The sequence below is a fragment of the Cinclus cinclus genome, chromosome 14 (genome assembly GCF_963662255.1).
Source record: "Cinclus cinclus chromosome 14, bCinCin1.1, whole genome shotgun sequence".
NCBI classification, from domain to species: domain Eukaryota; kingdom Metazoa; phylum Chordata; class Aves; order Passeriformes; family Cinclidae; genus Cinclus; species Cinclus cinclus.
In genome coordinates, this window is record NC_085059.1 from 1592607 (window position 1) to 1618593 (window position 25987).

General features: G+C 52.5%; 1 protein-coding gene and 2 non-coding genes across 5 annotated transcripts; all 3 read right to left on the minus strand.

Moving 5' to 3' along the window:
* Positions 1-519: 519 nt before the first annotated feature.
* HSPA9 (heat shock protein family A (Hsp70) member 9) lies at positions 520-20400 on the minus strand. 3 transcript variants are annotated; one of them, XM_062502359.1, is made up of 17 exons: positions 20266-20400; positions 19171-19229; positions 17626-17713; positions 17356-17537; positions 16544-16668; positions 16003-16076; positions 15811-15917; positions 14873-15035; positions 14159-14251; positions 12358-12567; positions 10012-10239; positions 9123-9227; positions 7864-7981; positions 5560-5654; positions 3922-4014; positions 2045-2185; positions 520-1226 (listed from the first exon to the last, which is right to left on the minus strand). In XM_062502359.1, exons 1-17 carry the CDS (start codon positions 20335-20337, stop codon positions 1167-1169), a joined length of 2013 nt encoding a protein of 670 aa, XP_062358343.1. In that variant the 5' UTR covers positions 20338-20400; the 3' UTR covers positions 520-1166. The 3 variants fall into 3 exon arrangements, with proteins under 3 accessions (XP_062358343.1, XP_062358344.1, XP_062358345.1); XM_062502360.1 differs by lacking the exon at positions 20266-20400 and adding an exon at positions 19824-19839; XM_062502361.1 differs by lacking the exons at positions 19171-19229; positions 20266-20400 and adding an exon at positions 19022-19119.
* LOC134049878 (small nucleolar RNA SNORD63) lies at positions 8550-8619 on the minus strand. Its single transcript, XR_009933636.1, has one exon. It is a non-coding gene; the product is annotated as a small nucleolar RNA SNORD63 (small nucleolar RNA).
* LOC134049879 (small nucleolar RNA SNORD63) lies at positions 9689-9760 on the minus strand. The gene has a single exon (XR_009933637.1). It is a non-coding gene; the product is annotated as a small nucleolar RNA SNORD63 (small nucleolar RNA).
* Positions 20401-25987: the final 5587 nt, after the last annotated feature.

The window sequence follows — 25987 nt, forward strand, 5'->3', positions numbered from 1 at the left end:
CATGAACCCACACTGACACTCTCTGCCACCTCTGGCCCCGTGGTAGAAACTGTCAGGAGTGCCAGAACAAAAACCATCCTTCCTTTCCCTCCAAGACTTGAGCTGGCAGGACAAAGCAGCTGCAAAGACAGTTTTCCTTCCAGTTACAGAGACAGAGTAAGAGATGGGGAAAAGGAGACATAGCCATCTTCATGTAACCTCCCCACAAGGCTGGGCTGCTCAAGCCTGGAGCCGGTTTTGTAAGGCTTAGCCAGAGCACTGAGTGCCTGTGGGTGAAGTCCCACAGCTACTGCAGTCACAGGACTTCAGGCACCTGGTGAGAGCAGCACTGACATTTCTCAACCTGACACCAGAACCCTCCTTTATGGCTGTGAATAAAGCACAAGACCCAGAAAGTTAGAGCTGCCTGGCTGTCACAGGCAGTAAAGTGCTTGTGTTCTCCATCAAAGGCCAGGAGACCAGGAACTCCATGTTGGACACTTTTCTGCTTTTATTTAAAAAAAAAAAATCCAGAATGGATCCAGTAACAGTTTTATTATCAAGGAAATTGTTTTACCGTAAGCAGAGAACAGACAGAGGATGGAGCAGAAGGCTCAGACAAGCAAAGTATTGAACTCCCACACTGCCTCTTTTGTAAGAAATAATGTTATAGCTGAGTTTGAAGTAGCCCCTTTCCTTCAGAACAAGGGTACCAGCCAAGCTCAGGGTTAAATGGTCTCTAGAAATGTCCCCAGCCTTGCCCCTGCTGCTCCCAGCTACTCAAACCCACAGGGAGGGGCCATGCTGGCCTTATTCTCCTCCCCGTTCCCAGACAGCTTCCATCTCCATCCTCCAATTTCATGACATGGTTTCCAAGCTTAGATCTCTGATTTACTACACCATTGTGTCAAGTATTAAATGATCAGCCAGTCCCCAGGTGCTCAGGGGAACACACCAGGGCCAAACTCTTAACTTTGTCTGGCATGAATTAACTTTCATCAAGTGACAATTTATCTAGCAGACACATCACTAAGTTTATACATTGAAGAATTTTATATATAGAATACTGCAAAAACACAGTAAGTCTGAATTCTGCCCCTTGCTGCTCAGGAAGGTCCCTTCTCTCCCAAGCATCAAGAAAATCGACCTCTTCATCATTCTCTTTGTCAAGGCAAGACAGAGACTCCTTATTGCTTCTCTTCCTTCTGATCTCCTGGACTTCCAGAACCCTCTCGCTCCGAGGCCATCTGTGAACAAACAGATTTATTACTTGTGGTAACAACAAACTGCTCCTGGCCATTTTTTCCTGGCTGGCTGCTCAGGTCAGCTCCAGCCCAGAGAACCTTCCTCCAGTGCAAGGAGCAATGTCCACTGAGAAGAGAAATCATCTCTGCCTGAGCTCTGAAAGCGAGCAAACAATCTTCCCATGACTCCCTTTCCCAGGGGAGGTAACAGGCTGACACTGCAGCACTGGAAGTTTGGTTTGACATCAGGAAAGCAGCTGGCCCCAGGAAGGACAGCTCAGTACCAAGGTCACCTGGGCACTGTGCCACTGTCACACTGGGACAGCTCCCTGCACAGGCAAGCACATCCTGGCCAGGTGCCAGGGCCTTCCACTGGGAAGGAGGTAGAGAAGAAAAGGCAACTGCCTTTACTGTGGCTTTAGGCACACTGAACAGGAATCATGTTTTACAGTCACCCTGAAGTAAGTTCAGGAGTTACTTCACTCCTTCAGGCACTCCATGCACTGAGGGGAAAGCCTTCTTCTTGCTCTTCTGCATACTCCTTACTTGGAGCTTCCCCCTTTCCATGGAATGCCGTACAGTAACGAACACCCAGCCTGGAAGCATTACCAGGATTTCAGGCCTTCAACTCCCCCTGGACTTGCACGTCTGCCTCTTCAGCCAGTGTCACTCAGAGGGAACTGCAGCGAGGCTCGGCACCGCCTCCCACCCAAGAGGTGGGTATCCTGACTCCCTCCCAGCCCAGCTCTCACCTGCAGTTCAGTGTCCTGCCTCCCCCCTCCCCACCTGAGGATCTCAAAGTGAACTGCCCATGCACCTACCTTCTTGTATGCCATCTCAAAGAGTTTCAGGGAAGCTTGCTGCAGGCTGGTTGCTGCCTGCCTGATGTTCTCTCCTGTTTCACTATCTTTACGAGCCAGAAGTTCTCTCATTTTAGCAATTTCTTCCTTTAATTTGTTGCACTGAAAAAAAAAAAAAGAAAAAAAAAAAAGACAAAAGGTGAAATGCTACACTTGGTTCATTGCTAATCTCCATCCTGCCATTTCACCACCTGCTGGCCACAGCAAAACTCCCTTTTTGTGCCAGAAACCATGAAGTGAAGCCTCAAAATTAATCTGCAGGGCCCTAGAACCATGCCCAGTTCCCAGTGGGCACCTGTCCACTTCACTAACAGCATCCCAGTTGGCATTAATGGAGCCCTGTTTGCTGTCTGGGCAGAGGTGCCAAGGACAGAGCCCTGCAGGACCTGACAGCTGGCCAAGGCCATGCTCTGTGCCTGGCACAGCTCACCTGGCACAGCCATACCAGGGCAGGGCAAAGCAAGCTGGTTCTCATGGATACTGAAGGTGAGCAGGGTGTCCAGGTGTGCCCTGGCCAGTGCCTGTGCCGCCCATGGAGCAGGAGCTGAGCAGACCAACAGAGCGGGCTCAGCCCAGCCTGGAGCCATCTGCCAGCCCCTGGCCAGGCTGGCAATGCCTCCTTCTCTGCTGGAGAGGGCTCGTGGGCACGGCTGTGCCAGCAGGGCTCACAGACACGAGCACAGCTCTGCAGCACACCGTGGCATGGCGACAGTGAGTGACAGCCACTGTCAGCACAGGCTGCCCCCACTCCCCGGGAATCACAGAGAGCAGTCCCTTCAGGGAACTGGGATTTAGCCTCTGTGCTCCTGGGAGAGGAAACTCTCATCTCACATAATTCTAAACAGAGAGCCAGCCAGTATCACAGAATCCCAGAATGGTTTGGGTGGGAAGGGACCTTAAAGATCATCTCACTCCACACCCCTGCCATGGCGACTCAGCCAAGTTATTCCAAGCCGTGTCCAGCCTGGCCTTGGACACTGCCAGGGATGCAGGTGCCTCCCCACCCTCCCAAGGGAGGAATTCCTGCCCAATATCCCATCTAACCCTGCCCTCACGCAATTTAAAACCACTGCCCCTTGTCCTGTCCCCACCTGCTCGCAGGTAAACAGCCTTTAACTGACCAAAGGCTTCTACCAACAAACTGTAATTGTATTCCCTCACACACCTCAGAGCCCCCAGGAGCCCTTTAATTCTGCTTCCCAGAGTTGCTAAATTGGTAATTGGGCACACTCTTCTAAACTTTTGAAATTCACAAAGCACTGAGTGGTGTGAAAAGCACTCTAGGATATTAAATATCCATTTCATTTCTAAGAGAGAAAAATTGGAGTTAAGGGGGTGCTGATTTTTATTGCCCCCAGGTTCTTGGGTGCTGTGCATGCACTGCCAGCAGAACACAGCAGCTCTGCCTCCGTCCTTGTGCTAACAAGAGCAGGCACTGCCCACAATCTCCAGCCTTGGAGCAAAGCCCCCCTGTGAGGAACCAGGCACAGCACAGTCCTTATCACAGCACTGCAAGGCCATGCCAAGGACACAGCTCTGTCAGAAACCTCTGAGCAGCTTCCCAGGCACTCACAGCCTCAGTGACACCAACCCTGCACTTTGCGATGGGTTATTTACCAGCCCAACCCAAACCCTGATCCCCTGAGGACTCCTGTCCATCCTCCCCTCAGCCACGCTCACCCCTCCCATCGAGTGCCACAGCCAGAGCTACAGGGCTGGGCCACCTCCACCAAGCATGGAACATCGCCAGAGCCAGCTGGGAGTTCAGGGGGAATGTGAGCAATGGTTTTGTGAGGAGTTTTCCGTGCTGCAGCACCCCAGGATCAGGAACCACCTACCTCATCTGCTGGCAGCTGATCCTTGAACTCTTCCATCTTGGACTCGGTGTCATGGATGATGCCCTCAGCCATGTTCACGGCCTCCACACGTTCCTGGGGACAGAGCTTGTCAGGGCTGCTGCCCACACCACTGCTGACACGCGTGCTGTGTCATGCCCCAAACTGCTGAGCTACACTCAAGTTCCCACCCAGGGCCCTTCTTAATGGCACCAGGTCCAGAAGAAATGCAAGCAAACCATTTCTAGGTGAACTGTGGCCCCACAGGGCCCTGAGAGGAGTCTGCCAGCCAGCCCTCAGGTTTTCACTCACAGTCACTCCTCTGAACTACAGGTGACCAATGCACCACCGTTGCTGGCACATGGGAAAAGGACAGACACCTCAGGGACAGCGCAGCACACTCTGCTCCTTGGGAAAGCAGAGAATATCCTGAAGCTGCTTCAGCAACAGGGGCACTAGAGCAAACTCAAATGCTGTGTGGTTTTACTCATGGTCCCTTATTAACAAAACTCCCATTTATGCATTCCTGATGCTTTCATGGCAGCAAAACCAGGGATCAGAAAAGTGTAATGAGACAATTCTGAAAACTGCAGTTACACAAGTCAAGTAAAGAGAAGTGTTAGTTCAAATAACCTGAGCACCTTGTTCCCAGCTCACTGGACAGGGGTGAGTTCCACTTCAGGATTACAACAGAGAAGAACTCCTCCAGCAATTTAAGATACAAGGCAGCAGGACATTTTTCAGTGCAGCCTCTTGAGATGCCAGACCTCCCCCTAAACTCCACAGCAATGATGAGGACATTCAAACAACGGGACTTTCAGAACAAGGTTTTTCAGAGTTCTCCAGCTAACCTACAAATGCCCATCAGCCACTGCTTTGTGGCTTTAGAGATTCTGAGGCCAGGCAGTTCTGCTTCCTGGGCATTTATTCCATGCCTTCTCCCCTTCAGTCCTCTTCTGATCCCTTCCCTATCGGAGGCAAGATTTACAGCACTGCCTGGACATTAAGAGGCTCCTGTAGACTGAAGGACACAAAGTGCATCAATTCCGTGGGCCAGTTCCAGCAATCACTAAACACATGCTGGTGCCACATCCCAGAGTCAGCCTGTGCTATGTCTGCTTAAAAATCAATGCTCTATATTTAGTTGCATAATTCATTAGTACTACCCTCATTAAACCAATTAGTTCCAACCATTAATCTTGCATGTATCACAGGTTCAGTCACTCCTCCATGGCAAACCCAGTGAGGATTTCCATCACCTCCTCCTGGCTGTACCTGCACCGAGGCCAGCACTGCTCTCATGGACACAGCATTGCAGGTGCCACATGCACAGCCAAGGGGGACAGTGGAGAGCACTGGTGACAAAAACCCTCTGTTTGTCACGAGCAGCAGGCAGGTGGGTTTGCTCCCTGCTGCCTCCATGTCCCAGGAATTCCGCAGCGAGAAGTAAAGTGCACTCACACAGGGCAAGGCACCCAACCCCAAGACCCAAATGTCTCTGCAAACACCTTCCTGCAGCCCTGGAGTGCCAAGTGTAAGCAAAGAGCGGATGGTTGGGTAAGAGCTCCCATAGGAGAGCCCAGAGCCCCCAGGGGTGGGCAGAGCAGGGGCTCTGCTCCCTGAAGGTCCCAACCCCGTTACCTTTCTCCGCCTGTCCTCCTCCGCGTATTTCTCTGCATTCTTCACCATGTTCTCAATCTCATCTTTGCTGAGGCCGCCAGAGGACTGGATAACAACTGCAGCAGAGAAGAGCAGGAATAAAGGATCTGTTCTCACCTTTGAGGAGAGGATTATTCCCCAGCCTAACAGCAGCAGTCTCGCTCACAGACTCTGCACCCAGGGAGGCTCCATGGGCAGGACAAAGACTGTGACTCTTTCAAGAGCCAATGATGCTGCTGGTAAAGCCTCATCTACTGGATCTGCAACTCCCAGCTCTGCCACACACTCTCCCTGCCTGCTGACCAGTCTTCAGTTAATCCTTCTGGAAACTGAGGGCGCACCAAAGCCCTCAAACCAAAGGAGCAACCCAGATTAGAATCACAGAACTAAAAAAAGATAAAAACTAAAACCCCTCAAACAAACAAACCAATCCTCCAGCAAAAACCCAACCAACAAAAAAAATCCCAAGAGAAGAAATGGTTTCACCAAAGATTCCTTTCCCCGTCAGAAAGCAGCTCAGGCTTGGTAGTAGAGTAAGACAGCATTCCCCACCCAGCTCCTCACATTGCCCTTAATAAGGAAATGGAGCATGACTCTAGGGGCAGGCTCTTACATGTCTCCTTAGTCTTTTCCTTCTACTGGTGCCAAAAATGCATAGTCTAGATTCAGACTTTAATGCAGGAATTATCCAGGATATCTCAATGCTCATAAAAGTGCATGCTACAATCACCATTTAAAGGAACTTTTCTGTGGAATATTTGTCAATGGTAGAAAGCCCTGAACAAAGACACACAGAGAGGTGTCCTTCAGATACAGATGTGGGATGAGCAATTCAGCTTTGTAATTAGGACCACATCTACCTACAGGTAGGCAGCTAAAAGTAATTCTGGCTGCCTGTCACCAGGAGCCTTTTACTGAGCAGCAGAAGGCTGCCACACATTCAAGATCTCCAAGGAAATCCAAGTAACAAGCAGGAGTTGGTTTTGGTGTTAAACTGCTGCCAAAAAGCCAGGCATGAGATTAAAAAGCAGCACACACCTTCCAGTTGTGCACAGTTAATACTTCTGCTAACTGAAGCATTTCACTGCTCACAGGTTCTCTCCAAGAAACAGCTGAAGGGTAGCACAAAGGCTTCCAGCTAAAATGGAGAGGAGAGTTTTATTTTCTGTCAGGGGAATCTGTAAATGCTTCAAATTAATCTCCTGAACCCACCACAGAGCTTTACAAACTGTCAACTGTGTCATTAATTACCCCAGCACACAGGGCCCAACATTTCAGTGCGCCACACAGCGGAATATACTGACAGCTTGAACTCCCTGAGCTTCACATGCCAGCTGGAGACACTTCTAGCCTAAGCAGAAGAAAATTAACAAGGTGGTCACAGGGAAAACCTGCTGCTTCAAAATATCCCAATCGCCAGACTTTATAATGGAATAATTACAAAGAAACAGGGTCCTGGCACAGGGCTGGCCTGCTCGCTGTACACAGACACCCTGGAGTCAGAGATGTTGCTGATTTGAGTCTCCTTTAAAAGCTGGCACTTTCATGCAGCCAGGCTCACAGACAGCAACCCCTGTGTGTTCCCAAAGGAACAGCACTCCCAGCAGCACAGCTCAAGGACAACTCCTACATAGTGCTGCATTCCCAAATCCTGTCCACTCAGGGTCACACACAGGGCACATGTGACCGCCCCAAACACCTCAGCACAGCCCACTCACACCAGTGAGGCCTCTGTGAGCCAGCCTGTGTGCCCAACACCTGGGTACTGGGACACAGCTGATCCATGCAGGAAACCCAGGAAACAGCTGCACTCTGCTCAAGTGCTGCTGCAGTTACTCCAGATGGCAACTCCAAGGTAGGACTGTCTCACAGGGCAAAACCACCTGGAATGCAGTGAAACCCTCCTGCCTGTGAGAGCTGCCTATCTTTGGCACAGGCAGGTGCTTCATTTCTGCAAGGAGAGCATCCACTGGCAGCAGGTCACTGGAGAGGGCAGAGCTGCGTGTGCTTACAGAAGCTTTACTGCCCCAGAACAAACCCTCAGGTCTCACTTCACCCTCTGCCCACCCTCCTTTCTACCCACCCTCCTTTCTAAGGGAGACACAGGCTCAGACAACTTCAGCTCCATCAGCAACAGGCTGAAGGGCAGGGATGACCCAAGCACGGAGCCACACGCCGCATCCCCACCCCAGACTGTGTGACAGCACCCAGGCAGCACTGGAGCACACAGCATCCATCCCCCCTGGAGGCACTCAGTGTCCCCCTCGCTGTCCCCCAGGCACTCACTCTGCTGCTCCCGCCCGGTGCCCTTGTCCTTGGCTGACACGTGCACGATGCCGTTGGCGTCGATGTCGAAGGTGACCTCAATCTGGGGCACTCCCCGTGGCGCTGGAGGGATCCCCACCTGAGCAAGGACAGAGCTTGGCATCAGCTCCCGCAGGGACAGAGCTCAGGGCACATCACCCTGGGCACCTGACACGGCATGAAGCACTCACCAGCCTGCAGAGCTGAGCCCTCTGTACCTGCTGGCACCAGGCTGTGCACTGGTGTCCTGACACATTTAACAGAACACAAGATTCTGCCCCAGATAAGTGCACAGAAACCAAAAGAGAGAACCCCCACGTTTGGTTCCAAGGTGGTACAGGCTCTGCTTTATTGCTACACAACCCTCTCTTCCATAGCTATGGCAGGATGTTCTGGTTCCTCAGTTCTGGACACAGATTTCACTGGCCACCTCTGAGGAACCATTTTAAGACAGTGAGAGGCAGCACAGCTTCCTTTGAAAGTACAAAGAAAGGCAAAGCCCTTCCTTTCTGCAAGGCTCTTCTTAGGAAGTCACACAAACATGAACAGTTTAACAGTGCCAAAGTTTGCCAGCACTGACCAAGCTAATTTTGCTCAGGGAGTTGGCAGAGCAGCCCCCTCTGCTCTCAGCAATCCTGGAGCACATCTGTTCCCCAGGGAGCAGGGCGTGGGCTCAGTTCACAAAAGTCTCCACACAATTCTTCAGAATGATGTGTTGACAGTTTAACATCATGGCACACACACACTGCAATCCCAACCAGGCCACAAAAACACACCCTGGGCTACCTTGGCTCACACTGACTCTGCTCCCAGTGTCTCACTAGGCTGGGATGGGCTTCCCTGGGTTCTGCAGAAATCCTGGAGCTGCTCCAGGTCCTATCTTTGCTACACCAAAGGAGAGGCCAGCATTCAGATTATCTGCTGGTACTGGTACTACACTGGTTTTTTATACCCAGAGAGCCCTTCCTGGTGACCAGGCCCTAAAGCTGCAGCAGCCCCAGTGCCACACGGGACTGCTCAGAAACCCTGAGCTCCATCTTCAATGCTAGTTGAAAGCCACAGAAAGGCTGCCCCAGGGCCAGGCTGTGCCTCTGAGGGTTGCTTCTGCACAAAGGGGTCAAATGTCTTCTGTAAGATGACTCCTCCTCAACACTGTCTTCAGGGGGCAGTTGGAATGGAGAAGGCTCTGAATGTCTCCAAGAAGGTCAAGTCTAAGGTCAGGAATAGAGAAGCCAACATACCAATGTGAACTGGCCAAGCAGTTTGTTGTCACTGGCCATCTCTCTCTCTCCCTGGCACACTTTGATCTCCACTTGTGTTTGCCCATCAGCAGCTGTAGAGAACACCTATGGAAAAGGAAATTACTGTATAGCTAATTAGAACACAAATATCTGCAGTTACAAGCTAACTGAAAAAGGAATTAAAGGAAGCTGCTTAGAGCGGAAAAATCATTAAATGCTTGTAGCTCTCATGTTCCTCTGACAGAAATCCAGGGCATCAAGGCTAGCAAGAGCCAAACTCACTGTTATCTTGTCCTGTGTGCACGTGGGGACACAAAAACTGGTCATCCATGGCAGCAGCAGGTTCCAGGGCAGCCAGCACACCCCAGCACATCTCTCCTGAAGCCGCAAGCTCCAGCCCACACCCCAGGCAGCTCAGGTGTTATCAGAGAGAACACACAGCAGCAGGCCCAGACAGGGCCAAGGGAAGGAAAGGATCACAGCCAAGTCTCCAGGACATGACCATGCAGAGAAAAGATAACCCCTTCCAAGGCACTCAGCCAAGCAAGGCGCTCTCCCACGGGCGTGGTGCTCAGTCCCAGAAGTGCTCCACACAATCCTTCTTCAGAATGATGTGTTGACAACTGACATCATGGTACACACACACTGCAACAGCCCTCACCAGGCCACGAACACCCTGACACCTCTTGGCATCCTTAACTCAACTGCCTTCCCCTCCTGGGCACACCAATAATCAGAGATACTCAGTGGATGACATTACACCTGATTTCTCCACTGCTTTTCTTGTGAGATGAGGAGGCAAAACCGTCTGCTGGGATGCTCTGGGTGGCCTTTCCCGAGCTGTCTGAGAGCACCAGCAAAGTCCCACCCATCTAGAGTGAAGTCTTACCTGGCTCTTCTTGGTGGGAATGGTGGTATTCCTGTTGATGAGCTTTGTGAAGACACCTCCCAGGGTCTCAATGCCCAGGGAGAGGGGAGTCACATCCAGCAGCAGCACATCCGTCACATCCCCAGCCAGCACCCCACCTTGGATAGCTGCTCCAATGGCCACAGCCTCGTCAGGATTGACTGCTTTGCTCGGAGCACGTCCAAACAACTCCTGCACAGTCTGCTGCACCTGAGAGGAGACACAGCACAGCTCACCCACGGGGGAGCCACCACAGACAAGCACAGCAGCCTTGGCTCAGCTCCCTGTCCTTATGCTGCTGCTGCCATGGCACCTTGAGACACAAACACCGAGCCTCAGCTCTGTGCTGCTCCCTTGCTGCCCATCCTCCTGCACAGCCCTGGATGTCCTCATCCCAGCCCTGACAGCCTCTTCTCCAGAGCTCTGTGTGCCAGCTGCAAGGCAGCCCCCACCACAGCCTTCATACAGCCCAGCTGTATTCCCAGGGGATCATCCCAGGCTTATCTGGGAGTTAAGGACTGCTCCCTGGGAACTGAGCAGGACACAGCTGCCAAGGATACTACAGCTGTGGAGGAGCACAGGGAAGGTAAAAAAATCCAGCAGCGCAGTCCATGTTGTTTGTGTCAGTAAAGACAGAAAAAAGGGAATTGTATGAAGAACAGTATTTTCCTGTTTATTTTGTGGGCTGTTTCAGCAGAGATGTGCTTTATCAGCACTCCCAGCTCTACTGTCAGCTCCGCCCTGCTCAGCCCATTCCCAAGGACTGTGCTCATGATCCCAATGGATTTCCTGCTGAAGCATGCACACAGGAACGCAGTGCTCAGAACTGTCCCCCCCTCTGCCCTACAAGGGCTGGGCCTCTCCTCTCCAGTACAGATAGGTGTTGGGCACCCAAGCACAGGTGAGTGAGATGTGCTTGGTGAACTGATGGAAACAAACGCCCAACTGTGCACTGCAGCCAGGAGACACCTGCCCAGAGTGCTCATTGCAGAGGAGGAATATGAGCATGTAATTAAATGCAAGTCTTTCCCCCTGGAGGTCTATTTTACAGTACAAAACAATACTTGTAACCACCCACGGTCCATCTCCCCGAGTACTGGCCATGGGAGAGCTCCAGTGAAGCCTCACTCCCTCCTAGAAGGAGGAAAAGAGCAGAACAAGGTACCCAGAAGGCTTGGCTGTGTACAACACACTGGCACTGGTTCCAGAGGCAGAGCTCTAACCACAGGCACTAGGAAAGCACTGACAGCTCAAAGCCACACATGCTGGGGGTTATGAGGGGAAGAAGGAAAAATAAAAATCAATATTTAAGTTATTTCTTCCACCCCTGAAGGACACAATGTTCCAGCAAAAGGTTTTCTTTGTCATCACTTTATACATAGGTAATCACACCACTTTTCCTTTATCCAGCTGGAAACAAGGACTTTGGGAACATATACCAGAATTACTCCACCTCAGCTTTGGCCAGAGCAGGAGCTTGGGTTTATCTTGGTGCTCTGGCTCCCCTGTCTGGGTGACCTTCTGCTCACATCATTATCACCTCCAGCCACCAGGCTCATTAATACAGGGAGGAAAACCCTCCCACCAAACCCCAAATCAACCCCAAGCAGGACCACGTACACACCTACTGTCCTACAGGGAACCTGCAAATCACAAAGCAACACACAGTCCAAGCCTGAGTGATCCCTCTGGAGTGAGATTTTGGTGCTCCCTGCAGGACAGGCCAGGCTGTACCCTTGGAGGGAGCAGTGAACAGCTCTGTTGTTCAGCTCTGGGATGGAGGAGCAGCAGCAGGCATTGCTGGAACAGGAGCAGTAAGTCACCTGCAGACAGCACTTATCTCCACAACTGTGCATGTCAGCACAGCAGGCTTTAAAGCCACCTGCTCTGCTTATCCCCACAGAATGTAAGGCTTTAGATAAGGAGTGCCTGGAAGAGCCAGGTAAATGGGGCTGCCACCACCAGCCAGCTCTAATTCCAGACAGTCAGTGGGTACCAGAGGGGTTCTGCTGCTGCAGGTTCTTCACAGCTGGAGTGCTGGAAATCCCCTGGAAGGAACAGACTGCTGCCAAGTGGCTGTCATCGAAATGTGTCTTTGTCACACGAGGAAATGCCCCGTACATCCCAGCAATGCTGCTCGTGTGCAGGGCACACCACAATGTTGGGCTGCACTTTCACCTCCCAGCATGTCCCTCTTGCCTCTGAACTCATCTCCACCCCCAGCTCCCAGCTGAGCTCCCATGGGATTCTCACTCCGAGTGTGCTCTGAGCACTCCCAGCTCCTCTGCTCAGATCAAATCCAGCACAGGACAGCCCCTGAGCTCATACCTTTGGCATTCTGGTCATGCCACCAACCAGGATGACTTCCCCAATGTCACTCTTGCTGACTTCAGCATCCTGCATGGCTTTCTGGCAGGGGGCCACTGTCCTCTTGATCAGGTCAGCCACAATGCCCTCGAACTGCGCCCGGCTCAGCTTCATGTTCAGGTGCTTTGGTCCGGAGGCATCCATGGTCAGGTAGGGCAGGTTGATGTCAGTCTGTGGCATGGAAACAGGCTCAGGGAAAGCCAGGAAAGGCTTTCATCAGATTACAGCTTCTGCTTGGCCTGTACTGAGGAATCTGCATGGCTGTTCACCCTCCAGCCCAGTTTAAGCAGCAGCAGGCACACTTTTACATTTGACATTGCAGAAAGAAGACAATTATTTTGTTCCACACCTCATGGTTACAACTGTTAAACTCCAATTTTAATACTGTTACCTCAAGGTCTTTCATTGTTGAGCAAATCAGTTTGTCAAAGCCAGGAGGTAAGAGCAGAAACAGTGGAGGTGACAAAACTCAGTGCTGCTCCTTCAGCACAACCTAGAAGAAAGCCCATCTGCAGAATTCCAGAGATTCTGCCAACTGACTCCCATTCTACACCAAGTAAACTCCTTGAAGGTATTTCCTTCCCTCCTGGCTGTTCTCTAAATGCCAACAGCTTGTGTTCAACAGCCACTCTGCTGCCATTCAACACAAAGTTAATTAGAGCAAGGGACCGTAATCCCCACTTGTTATGGCTGGATTTTTAAAACAAATCTTATACTGAAATCATCTGATTCAAGTGCTGAGTCATGCTGACATCAAAAGACACTACAGTCCAAAGCAATTAAAACATTAGTGCTTTAAACTCTAGACATTAAGTTTCCACAAGAATTAAAGCCATGCTGCTGATTAGAGGTGTGCACACACTTTATACACAGCATGGCCAGAAGTATTAGGGGAAAACAGGACCAAAAGCAAATTGTTTCCACTTCACTGCTAAAGAGTTAAGGAATTCAATTTTCCCTGGTATGAAACTGCATCTGCCAGCTCTGGAGCTCGTAAAACAGAGCTTGCAATGTCTCTGGCAGAACTATGCAGCCATTGTGACTGCCCTCAGCTCCTTGCTATGAGCTCCCCACTGGCCAGCAAAAAGACCACCATCAGAGAAAATTAAAGATGCTTATTCAGAACCTAGAACTTGGCAGAGTCCCTATTTCAATTACAATATAATTGACCTTAATTTCACTTAGCCAGGACTATTACACTCCAAACTTGCTGCTTCTCCAGTTCCTTATTCAGTAATGAGTAAGACATGCTTGACTGCATTAATATACAAAGCTGATGGAAAAAAGGAGGGAGGGTGGCTCTGCCTATGGTCCAGCCAACTCATCTCAACTCATAGGCAAAGAATTCAAGATTCTGTACAGTAATTGCTACACAAATTAGCTGTTTCAGTGGAACAAGTAGCACCAAGGTTCTGGAACTCTTGCACAGAGCTGCAGGTGGTTCCAGTAACCCAGCAGCACTGGCTAAATTCCCTGATGCCCACCACACTTCAGCAGAACAGAACAGGTTGGGAAGGTGACATTCCCTGGAAGATCAGAAGGTGTGGTGCCAGAAAAAGGGCAAAACCCAGCACCCACCAACTCAAGCTTCCAGCAACTCCCTGTGGTCTGAAAGCCCACCCTGGCAGAGTGAGCTGCTGTGCCAGTGATGCCACTGGGTTGCACAGAAGAAAAAACAGTGTCAGAGATTGGTAAACAAAGCCAGTGCAGAACCCAGTGTCTCCCAGTGTTGCAGTGGATGCTCTGGACCCCAGGCATGTACCTGCACAGATGATGAGAGCTCACACTTGGCTTTCTCTGATGCTTCTCTCACCCTCTGAAGGGCCATGTTGTCTTTAGTCAGGTCAACTCCTGTCTGAGGGACAAAAACAGGGTTAGCAGACACTCAGCACCTGCTCAGAAGTCCCTCCCTGCAGTTCACCTTCTCAGAGCTCTCAACTGAACAGCTATTTCTAGAGCAGACTGCCACGTGCACTGTGCTGCTCTCTCCCAGCTGGCAGGTGTAGTCAGCATTTCCAATCTGCCCTCCCTGCTCTGCAAGTATCATACAGTGAATTACAGACTGAGCCCTGGAAAGGCTGCTGCAGCACACACTGAATTAGGACTGAATTAGCTAAGGAGTAGGAATTACACTGCAGTGTCCTCCCAGAAACCCTTGTTTGCATCTGTCCTGCCACATTCAACTGCACCACAGATGTTTACTTTTAGAAGTAAGCAGATAGTGTATGGGACAGCCCTGCTACAGACAGAAAAAAGGCAGCTCTGCTATTCTGTGTCTTCCAGGATAGGAATATTCCACTTCAAGAAAACAAGTGTAAGAAGTGGAAGCCAGACTAAAGAGTGTCTAATCCTCAAACTCCAGCTGTGCCAGAGGTGACAAATCAAGTCCTATGAATTTGAGAGAATTCTCACTCTACTACAGAAGTGAGGTTGAAAAGCAGTGTTAACACAGGACTGTGCTCTCAAGACACCTTACCTCTCTCTTGAACTCTTTCACAATATACTGTAGCAAAGCCTGGTCAAAATCTTCTCCACCCAAGAAAGTGTCACCATTGGTGGACTTCACCTCAAAAACTCCCTTCTGGATTTCCAACACAGAGATATCAAAAGTGCCACCACCCAGGTCGTAGACTGCGATGCTGCAGGGAGAGAGGCAGGACCTTACCTTCTGGACAGAGGTGAGTGGCTCAAAACTCCCTGTCCTCCAGAGATGGTGTGCACAGCTCACAGTGCTGCCCAGACAGACAGCAGTGAACAATCTGTGTCCACCCCCCTGAGCACTCAGTCCATGTGGAGGTCCCTGGAAGATGTGCTGCACAAAGCCTGACCTCACTCATTTTTTTCAGAGAGGGAAGCTCCTACCTCTCCAAAACCAGACACTCTCACATCCAATGACAAGAGCAGGGACACCAGAACTATTATGAAATGTTGCTGTTTTTTTTCCCAAAATGTGAGGTCTTCCCAGCATTATCACTACCTCAGAAGTACAGAATGCCTAACAAGAAGCCTGCACCTCTGTAACCAGACCTGACAGCAACAGAGAGCTGAATGCAGGCAGGGGAGCCATAAGCCATGGACAGCTGGCACAGCTCAGCACAGCTCCCATGCTGCCCAGCAGCACCTCCGGGGACAACCTGTCACCCAGCTGTCCCCAGCCACACCCACCCCTGCCACCGGTGAGTAAGGAAATTAAATTGACACCCAGGTTGGATAATTACGTTGTAGCTGCAAGTTATGAATTCTCTCTTCAACAAGGTTGGCTGGCACAGAACAGAGGTGACATTACTGAGCTCTCACTCACAGCTCTGAGTCCACCTTGGCACAACTCCAAGCAGTGCTCTAAAGCCCAGCAAGCAGAGGAGGCAAATCCCAACAGGTTTATCTCACAGGCTGGTGTTATGCACAGGCACTTACACTTTGTCTTCAGACTTGTCCAGCCCATAGGCCAGTGCAGCTGCTGTGGGTTCATTAATCACCCTCAGCACGTTCAAGCCAGCGATCTGCCCAGCATCTTTGGTAGCCTGAGGAGGAAAGGAGAGAGTGCTGACTGCTAAGAGAAACTGAAGGCAATTTATGAGCCCCAAAACCTCCCAGCTTGAGGAGTACCTGTCTCTGAGAATCGTTGAAGTAAGCAGGGACTGTGATCACTGCATTCTTTGCTGCGTGTCCCAGGTAATTTTCTGGAGGAAAAAGGAGACAGAACGGAAGTTCTCCTTGTAAGAACATCAAGTTATCACTCGCAGAATCACAGAATGGGTGGGAAGGGTGCAGCTGAGTAGGAACAAAGCCACTCCAAGCCTGGCTGCCCCAGCTGGTGCTCAGCAGCAGCCAGGGAGGCAACAAGGACTGCAGCTTCCAAGGAAATGGAGCTCCTCCTTCTGAGTGAGTGTGAATTCAATTAAAATCAGAATCAACTCAATCAGCAACCAATTCTGCCACAAGTATCTCTTTAAGTAAAGCACTGATATTTTGCCAATGATCCAATATTGTGGCAGGCACTGATCTTCCCTGATGCTTCCTAGAAGCCCACCCTGTTCCCTTCCCCTAGCACCATTCCTGCTCTGTGAGGGCTGGGTCCCAAGAATGCACGGTTCCTAGCAGCAGCACTGCCACCTACAAAGCACACAGAGAGCAAAGCTGTACCCACCTGCAGTCTCCTTCATCTTCATGAGGACAAAGGCACCAATCTGGCTGGGTGAATAGAGCTTCCCATGAGCCTCCACCCAGGCATCCCCGTTGGAGGCACGGACAATCTTAAATGGGACGTTCTTACTGAAACCAGAGAACTCACAGTCAGCTTCTGCAGCAGCACAAATCCATGACCAGCAGTACCAGCAGAGGAAAACATGCAAGTTCTAAACAAGGAACACTGAACTTGGCAGCAGTAGCCCCAAATTCAGAGTCCCGAAAGTATCTATTACAGATTGCTGCTGCCAACGCTTACACAACACAAATAATGTACATATACCAACTTGTGACATGGCACACATGACTTGGTACATACTCCAAGTGTTTGAGACAAGTCAGAAAAGTATGACTTATACATCCTATTTAAGGTTGCAAAAAAAGAGAATTAAGTCATCAAATGCACAGACAGGACTTGTGCCTATGCAGCAGCCCTGCAGAGAGCTTACACACAGAATTGTTCTCTGCTGCTTTCATCAGACACCTCACGTAACCACAGGCCTGAGGTACAATCACACAGCTTTGATTGCCAACACCCTCCAGAACTAGAAAAGCGGGCACTGCAGACACCAGTGAGCCTTTTTATTTCTTCTCTGGAAGCCTTAATGTGACTAGCAATGAATGAAGCTGAAGACAGCCTGGCCCTCAGGCAGCATCACCGCAGCCTCCCCCGGAGCTCCCGGGGCCATGTTTGAAGCAGACCAGGCCGTGCCACCCTGCCACATCTGCTGTGCTGAGCTGGCAGCGGCACTGTGCCCTCCCTCACTCACTCACATATCCTTCTTCACTTCGGAGTCGTCAAAGCGGCGGCCGATGAGGCGCTTGGTGGCATAGAAGGTGTTGTGGGGGTTGGTGACCGCCTGGCGCTTGGCTGGCATCCCCACCAGGCGCTCGCCCTCGGCCGTGAACGCCACCACCGACGGTGTGGTGCGGGCTCCCTCCGAGTTCTCCAGCACCTGGGGACAAGGCAGCAGCTGTGACATCCCCACGCTCACCTCGGGGACGCACGGGACACCCCACGTGTAGCGCTCCTGCTTTACTCACCTTCGCCTGCTTCCCCTCCATGACGGCCACGCAGGAGTTGGTGGTGCCCAGGTCAATGCCAATGACGGCGCCTTTGATTGCTTCTGAGCTGCAGAGCACATCAGGGAAAGGAAATTACCGTCAAAGGAAAACAACTGCATAGCAAAAAACATTCATTCCCAAAGACAGGACTATAGGACTTTCCACTCAATGTTGAAGCAAATCCAGGCTGGATCCTGACCGAAGCTGTTCTCTGATTCTTACACTGCAGTTCAAGCTTGTGCCTCTGTTCTGAACCAGATCACTTACAGGTAAACCCTTGCTTGTTAAGCATATAAAATAATTATTCTTCCCCAGAATATCTTTATTACATATATGTATTTATATCTTCTTAACAACCCTTAGGAGTTTGGTATAAAAGAAAGTCGTAACTAACTTTGTCCCTACAGACAGGAGTTGTTTTGGGTTATTTTTGATCACAGAATCCCAGTGTGGCTTGGGTTGGAAGGGACCTGAAAGCCCATCTAGTGCCACCCCTGCCACAGCAGGGACACCTCCCACTATCCCAGGCTGCACCAAGTCCCAGTGTCCAAGTGCCTGGTGCTCAAGCTTGTTTGAAAACATTCACCTGGGGTTAAAACACCAATAAATTGTATTTGTTTATTTCTCATTGCCTAACATGGGGAGGAGAACACACAGTGATAAATCACTTGGCCCATAAAGGGTGCTCTGGGCCAGAGCCAAAGCAAACCACCTTCCCAATCCTCAGGACCAACAGGTAAATTTCATCCTGAAAAATGGGAGTGGTTCTCACACAAGATAAATTTGAACCCCCTCCTTCTCTCTAGGAAGAGTTCATTACCCCTTCTGAGGCTCAGAGAATCCCTGAACTACAGCTTTGCTCACAAACAAAGCTATCCCTGGGATAGAGAAGGCATTCTGCAGCAGAGCAGGACTCTGTTTATCTCCAGGAATGACACCTTCTCTGTGCCCAAGCTGCCAGAGGTGCTAACTCCAGCTCCAATAACAGAGCAGTGAGCTTGGAGCATTCAGTTAAACCAGACAGACCCAGCTGTCCCAACACAAACACATTTCCCAGCCCATACCCTGAATCAGCATCAGCGATAAGCAAACTGCTCCCTTCTCTCATTATCCTGCAACAATTAAAATGAGTGATTCAAACACGTTTGAAATTAACTATATCTGCAGGGGAATGGGTCCAGGCATCACCCATTTCATGTCAGTGTAAAACAATTTGTTCCATCAGTGTTTGGGTTACTTTTTGCTTGGTTGAGTTTTAATCAAACAAATCTCAGCAATCCATATTTTGTGGGGACTGCTGACGATGAGAGCAGCAGGAACAGCAATTCCCAAAGCTCCCGTGGAAAGAAAGATAAAGAAGAGATAAAGAAACAACCTCAGGAAAGTTGTGGGCAGAGACTGCAGTTTTATTCTGCTGGCTTGGTTCTGTTACCCAATCCCTGGCTCCAATAATCAGTTCTGTATCAGGAAGAGAGTAAATATAAACACCAACAGCCAAACATGAACACCCCAAGGAACACTTACGCATATTTCCTGCTGCATGCTGCTCTGAGAACGTTTTGGCTGAGGCCATTCCAAAATGTCTGTAAAACAGAGACATTATAATGAGAATTTAGTTTAAAACATCAAGAGGTCTTCAAACCAAGGCTTTCAGAGGCAGACAATGACCTGAGCAACATTGCCCTACTACAGCGTAACCTCCTTAAAACTTAGCTGCAAAGGAATGAAGAACTTGAGCAAGACTCAGACTGAGATAGACAGTCCCCTGCCCCAATGACTAGTTAACACACTAATTAATCTGCCATAACCCTGATTTCTATGACCAGAACCGAGGTTTTCCCCCATACAGAATAATCTGTGAGCATGTTACCACTCAAAGAACATCTCACTGAGCCAACACTGAACCTTCAGCGTTCCACAAGCAGCAGCAGATAAACATTAACCCCATTTCTCAGAGCTTTGTGCCTGGTCAGCAACAAATACCCCACTGCATCCCTGGACGAACCTGCAGCCCAGATTTTCCTGCACAACTCCAGCTACGCCCCAGCTTGATCTGCACGTGCAAAGCAGCATCCTAGAGAGCTCGGGAAGGGTTCTCCCTCTTTCTGACTGAGAACGAACTTCTAACCAGGTACCTTAGTGCCAAAAGGACTGAGTCATAATTATTTGACTGATACCTAAAGACGCAAGGCCCAGGCAGCGACAGAGCAGAGCCAGCAAGGTCGGCACAGCGCGGGGCATTTGCGGACCCCGCCTGTCCCTAAATCGCCTCCACGTGCCGTCCCCTGCCCGATCCCCGTAGTCACCGTCACACGGGCGCTGAGGAATCGAGCGACCTGACTGCAAACCTCCTGAACAGAAAACAGACTCAAGCACGTAAAATAAACTCCTCTACGCTCCCAGGACCGCATCGCCCCGCATGAGCGTTCTCTTAATAAAATCTGAGCATTGAAGGGCCGCAGCCTGGGCCCGGGCTCGCTCGCGGGCAGCTGCTCTCTTGTGCCCCGGAACGCTCCGGGCCTCCCAGCCCGCGCTGTCCTCCCCCCGGGTCCCGGAACGCTCCGGGCCTCCCAGCCCGCGCAGTCCCCGGGCCGGGCCCCGGCCCCTCCCGGCGCTGACCTGCGCGGGACGCCCGGGCGGCGCGGGCGCGGCGCGCGGCAGCAGCAGCGGCAGGCGACTCGCGCTCAGCATGGCGGCGGCAGCGAACAGAGCGCGCGGGGCCGCGGCTCTTCTGGAAACCTCCACCCACGTGGGCCAAGGGGGGGCCGAGCCGCGCCGCAGGACCCCCGCCGCGGGCTGTCACCAATAATGCCTGATTGCGCCGCTCGCTTTCGGACGCGCTTCTCGAACTCCGCCACCGGCGGCGCAGCTGCACGCCGGCTTCCCGACACCGACACAGAGCGCGCTGTACCGGCTGGCGCACGCCGGGGCGAGACACGGAAGCGAAGCGGCGCGGCGCACACCGGCGCGGTGTCGGCCAGCCCGGGTCCTGCGGCGGCCGCGCACTCAAGGTCGGACAGGATAAAGCGCAGGCAATTGCAGCGGCCTTGCGTCAGGCCGGGGTCTGCGCATGCGCAGAGCGCGCGGAACGCCGCCTGCACGAAAGCCCCGGGGGCCACACCCCCCCCCCCCCCCTCCCGCCCCGTCCCGCGCATGCGCCGTTCAGCGCCGCGCCGTCAGCGCGCTCAGTCCGGGGACATCCGGAAAGCCGTAAACCCCTGCAGGCGCTGCGCTGCCGCTCCCGGCACGCTTAGAAAGGGCTGTAGGAGCAGGTGCACTTGGAAAAAATACCCGTGAGGGCTGAAACTGATACTTGCTGAGCCGCAGAGGAGACCCAGCGCTTTAAACCAAATTAATTAGTTCAAAATTCCACAGCATTTCCAGCCTGAGCCCAAACCGAGTTCTGAGCCCGTTCCTGGGAAGAGAAGAGCCCCCTCCCAGTCAAATGCAGAACAGCAGGAGCGCTCAGACAGCTCTTTGGGGAAATCCTAATTTATTTAATACCTATGCTAATTGATTTCACAACCTGGTGGACTTGCTCCGCCAGTTCCATGTCCTCCTGATGTTGGGGACAGCAGAAGTGTAATCCCTGCTCCAGGTCCGGCCCTGCCGGAGCAGGCTCATTCCCAGGGGCAGGGTCCGTGTCCGGCCGCTCAGTCTCAGCTGCTGGAACTGGGCAGGATTGGTGTCCCTGCAGGATCACCACAGTGTTCTCCACGGCTCCCAGCAGCCCGAGCTCATCCCTCGGGCATCTCTGCTGATGGGAACCCGAGTCCTGCACGGGCCACCGGCAACGTGGCAAGAAGGAGCCCGTGCCAGCCTCTCCTGTCGCCAGGCAGGGGCAGCAGGCGGCCGTGCTAGCGCTGCTTGCAGCCTGCTCCGAGTCCCAGGCCGGGGGAGTGACAGCTTCATCGCCGGCGCTGGCACCTCCCAGCTCCAGGCACGGCAGCGATGGAAAGGCACTGAAGCACGCTGGGCAGCGGCTGCGGGAGCTCTGCTGTCCCTGCCCTGCGAGGGAGCAGGGCCAGGGTCCCCTCAGAGCCTCTGGCTGGGATGGCAGCAGCTCACACAGCCGCCCATGGAGCACCAGGCAAATGTTTCAGCAGTCTCGAGAGGGGCTGAAAAGAGGAGTAAAAGGAAATTGTGCTCTGAAGGTCACAAAATCCCCCCCCCCCCCCCCCCGTGACTGCTTCTCAGTGAGATGTGACCCACAGTGCCCTGGGCACAGCATGCTGGGGTGGGAATGCAGGAAGTGTGTCTATGGTCCAGGTCCCTGTGAGCCCCAGCACAAGGCCAGCACACACCTTCAGCCTCCACTCCTTGAGTGCAACAAGTTCTTCTGCTCTCTTTGGGCTTCAGGCTGCCCTCGGGTGTTGCTTCCGACTGCCACACTGGCAGAGTCCTGTGCCCCTGCACTCTGCCCCTCTTCCTACACACACTGATCCCTCAGGAAGGGCCTGCCTTGTGTCCCCTCTGCTCCCCAGACTATGCTCCACAGCATTCCCAGACTGAACCCAAACCCAGTACTGAGCTCGTTCCTGGGAAGAGAGAAACCCTCTCCCAGTCAAATGCAGAGCAGCAGGAGCACTCAGACTGCTCCTGGGGGAAATCCTAATTTATTTAACACCTATGGTAATTGATCTCACATCTTTCCCAGAAGGGCTTTCCTATGACTGTGAGCACCAGGGTCCAGCCCCCCCCAGGGGCCATCTCGGCTGAGCCTCCTGGAGACCACGCAGCCTCCATGGTCTCCTGGGCACTGTCTGTGCCACCGAGCTCGGGCTGTCCCCAGCTGGCTCAGGCACAGCATCCTGGCAGCCCTGCACTGGACACTGGTGGCTGCATGACACTTGTGGCTCTGCCCCCTGCTCCTGGGAATGCTTCTCTGGCTCCAGCCGGGCTCCCATTTCTCCTTCCCGGTTTTTCCTGGCTGTGCCAACGCTCCAGGATGCGCTGGTGCTGCTGATGTCCATGGGATGTTGTTGTTGATGTTGAGGGGAGCAGGAAGAGCTGTGCAGGTGTTCCTTGGTGCCCACGAGCCAGAAGGGCTTCTTGAGAGGCTGGGAGGGATCAAGGCCTCCAGGAGTGACTCTCTGGGAAGGAGGCAGGAGCTTGGAACAAAGGACAGCTCTCTGAAGGATGGAGGATCTTGAAGGGCTGGGGGCTCTCAGCAGGAATGCCTGCTTTGGGAAGCTGCTGGGAGGGCCATGGGGTCTCAGCAATGGGGAGTTTCTCTGAGGGAGGGAGGTTGTTGGCAGCAGGGAGGGTCTTGCAGGCTTGGATGCTGTCAGAGGCCATGGACGCTCCTGTAGTGCTGGATCTGTGACAGCCTGAGCTTCTCTCAGGGATGGTCGGTCTGTGAGGGAATCTCCTGGAAGGGCTGGAGGCTGTCCCAGGGATGGGCAGTGTGGGTGGGAGCAGCCTCTCAGGGGGATGGAGGCTCCTGGAGCAGCAGGACAAGGCACAGCAGGGCAGATGGCCTGGCTTCCCCAGCTGCTGCAGCTGTGCCCAGAGAGCCTGCTGCATCCCAAAATAAAGCAGAGCCCACGTCCCAGGCAGGGCCTAGAGCAGCAGCAGCAGCTCCTGCAACCCCTTGGGCACTCTCAGGCAGGGGCTGCAGCTGCAGGGGACGCTTGGGGAACTCATGGGAGCATCCGGATACTTCTGAGGGGTCACGCCAGACCTGGAAGCTCTAGTGGCCACAGGGACTCCTGGGTTCCTGTGTGGGCTCCTGGCCTGGAGCCCAGGGCTCTTGCACGGCTTCTGAGTTGTGGCCTTTGGCCCCCACGGTGTCTGCTGGGCCATTGGCCACCAGGAGGACACTGACATCGCTCATGGCTCTGGCACTGCCCAGACTGTACTGGGGCTCTGGGGCTGGCCTGGCCTGGCTAGGGATGGCCCAGTGGTGTCACAGTGCTGGGGGCCACCACAGCGGGTGACACCACAGCCCGGCCTTACGCCACCGTCACCCCCTTTGTCACTGGAAATGACAAAATGCAGGGGTTTACCCCCAGTTTTCCATGTAAGCAGTACATCAGTGGCATCTGGCAGTGCCAAGTCAGGCCAGGGTGTCTGGGAGTGCTTCAAGGCCTGTGGTGAGCTCCACATTAAGTCCTCTGCCTTCCTTTTTCCCTAGAGGCAGGGATTTGAGGGATCTGCTTTCTGGCCCCAGACACACTGAAGTTATCCTGAGTGATGCCAGCCTGGCTTCAGGTGTCTGTGTGTGAAAAGGCTCATGGAGGCAGCTGCCAAAACAGCCACACTTCAGCTGCTTTCCTGCTCGCTACGTGGAAGGAGATGGGGAAAGCAGTGATGGATCAAACACAGCATGACATGAGGCTGCACCCTAAGTCAGGCTGAGTCACGCTCAGCCCCACACGCTCTGTGTGCGGGAGGGGAGAGCAGCCTTGGCATCCAGGGTTATCCTCCAGGCTCAGTGAGGGCTGCCTGCAAAGGACAGGAGCAGAGGACAGAAATAAACCCACTGCAGGGGTGGGAGGGATGCAGTGTTGGACTCAGGTATTTAATTGTTCCAGTGGTGCAGTGAAGGATCAGTCAGGTTCTTGGCTAAATAATCATCTCAGGGGAACCACAGCAGGAGCATGAGGACTTGGGGTGGGCATTCAGCACAGAGCTGGTCACCCCCCCAGCATCCTTCCAGGTTTCCCTGGTTTCACTCCCATGATCCCAGTGGGGCTGGCAACAAACACAGCCTGGAGAGCATCACAAGGTAAATCAGAAGTGACCCTGAGGCAGAGAGGAAGTGGCTGGGAGCTGCCTGTGTCTGCCAGCCCACCACAGCTTCCTATGGCACAAGTCAGAACCCTGTCACTCAGCGAGGATGCAGAGACCAGAGGGAGCACAAACCACATCTCACCCCTCCACGACTGCAGCTGCCTTCACAAGGACCCGAGGTGCCTCCAGGAACCGTAATAATGAGGGCAATTAGCGCAGTACAAATGAGAATTTCCAAGTGCTACACTCTGCAGATTTTTTTTTACCCTGCTCTGAAGCAGCTGAGGTACAAAGACAGTGGTTTTGGGAAGGCTCTGATGGCTGGTCCCAGCCCTGCTGAGGGGACAGGCTGGTTTGAAGGTCACCGAGCTGTGCCCTGTGGGAAGGCTGACAGGGTCCAGCCTCGAGGGCAGGGGAAAGCCCTGGGGACCCCCTCTGTCCAGGGGGCACAAATCTCCCTCTGCTTCTTGCTGGCCTGGCTGGATCCACTTTCCTTGGCCTGTGGAGAGGTTTCCAGCACGTCCAGCCCTTTGCTCTGGCCTAGAGTCTCAGAGTAGGTTCATCCACTCTCCCACCTGCAGCACCCTGGCATGAGCCCCAAACATGTCCCTGACAAGACACGAGCCCCAGACATGTCCCTGGCCCTACTTGCCAAACTTCTCCATTGTCAAATGGCTTTGCAAGGATCCCATGCCTCTGCTGACCCTCCTGTCCTCCCCATTCTGGTGTCTGCAGAATCACCAAATTCACGGCTGGGGGATTCCAGTGCTCCCTCCTCCAGGCCATCACAAGGGTGTGTCACTGTGTCCCCACACTCTCCCCTCTGAGCAGCTCCTGTCGCTGCTCATTCCTGCTGTCCTCTCACCTGTGCTGGTTCCAGCTGCTCTCTGAGCTTCTGCCACCAGCAAGAACCAGCACTTTCCATTCCCAACACAGCTCAGAGGATGCAAAACTCCCCAGCCAGCGTCTTTAGAGGAAGAGCACACCTTTGTGTTCTGGAAACAATAGGAACCATTCCACTGATCCGTACCTGCTCTTCCTTTTGTTATTCTTCAGTGCCTGTCCTTCCCTTTGGAAGCCTTGGAGCCGGGAGCCTCTTCAGCTGCTCTGTGCAAATGCACTTTGCTTTGTGCTGCCTATCTGAACACAGAGCCAGAAGACAGAGGCCAGGATCTCCTGTTGGATCAGCTGTTGCCAGCACACATGGCCCAGGTAGAGCCTGTGATTTATTTAATACGTACAGTTACAATAATTTCATTTTGGAATCGGCCTCATGAGACAGGTGTGAACAAAAGGGTAACATTTGGAGAAGAATTCCTGATTTGTGCTCAGAATAAATTCTCCTTCTCTGCTACCTTGGCAATAACATAGTGAGGGAGGAAAACAAAATCATTCACTTTTCCAACTCCCTCCTCTCCAGTAGCACCAACATACATTTTGAAGAGCCTCAGTGCAGCTTTTTACTGCAGAAAATAAACAATGAATTGTGTCCCCCCGAAACAGTGGCAAGAGAAACATCCCAACTGCTGCAGCCTCAGCTGCTCTCCTCCTGCTGAGCTTTCTGGCTTGACCAAGCCACAGCACAAACACATTTGGCACAAGCCAA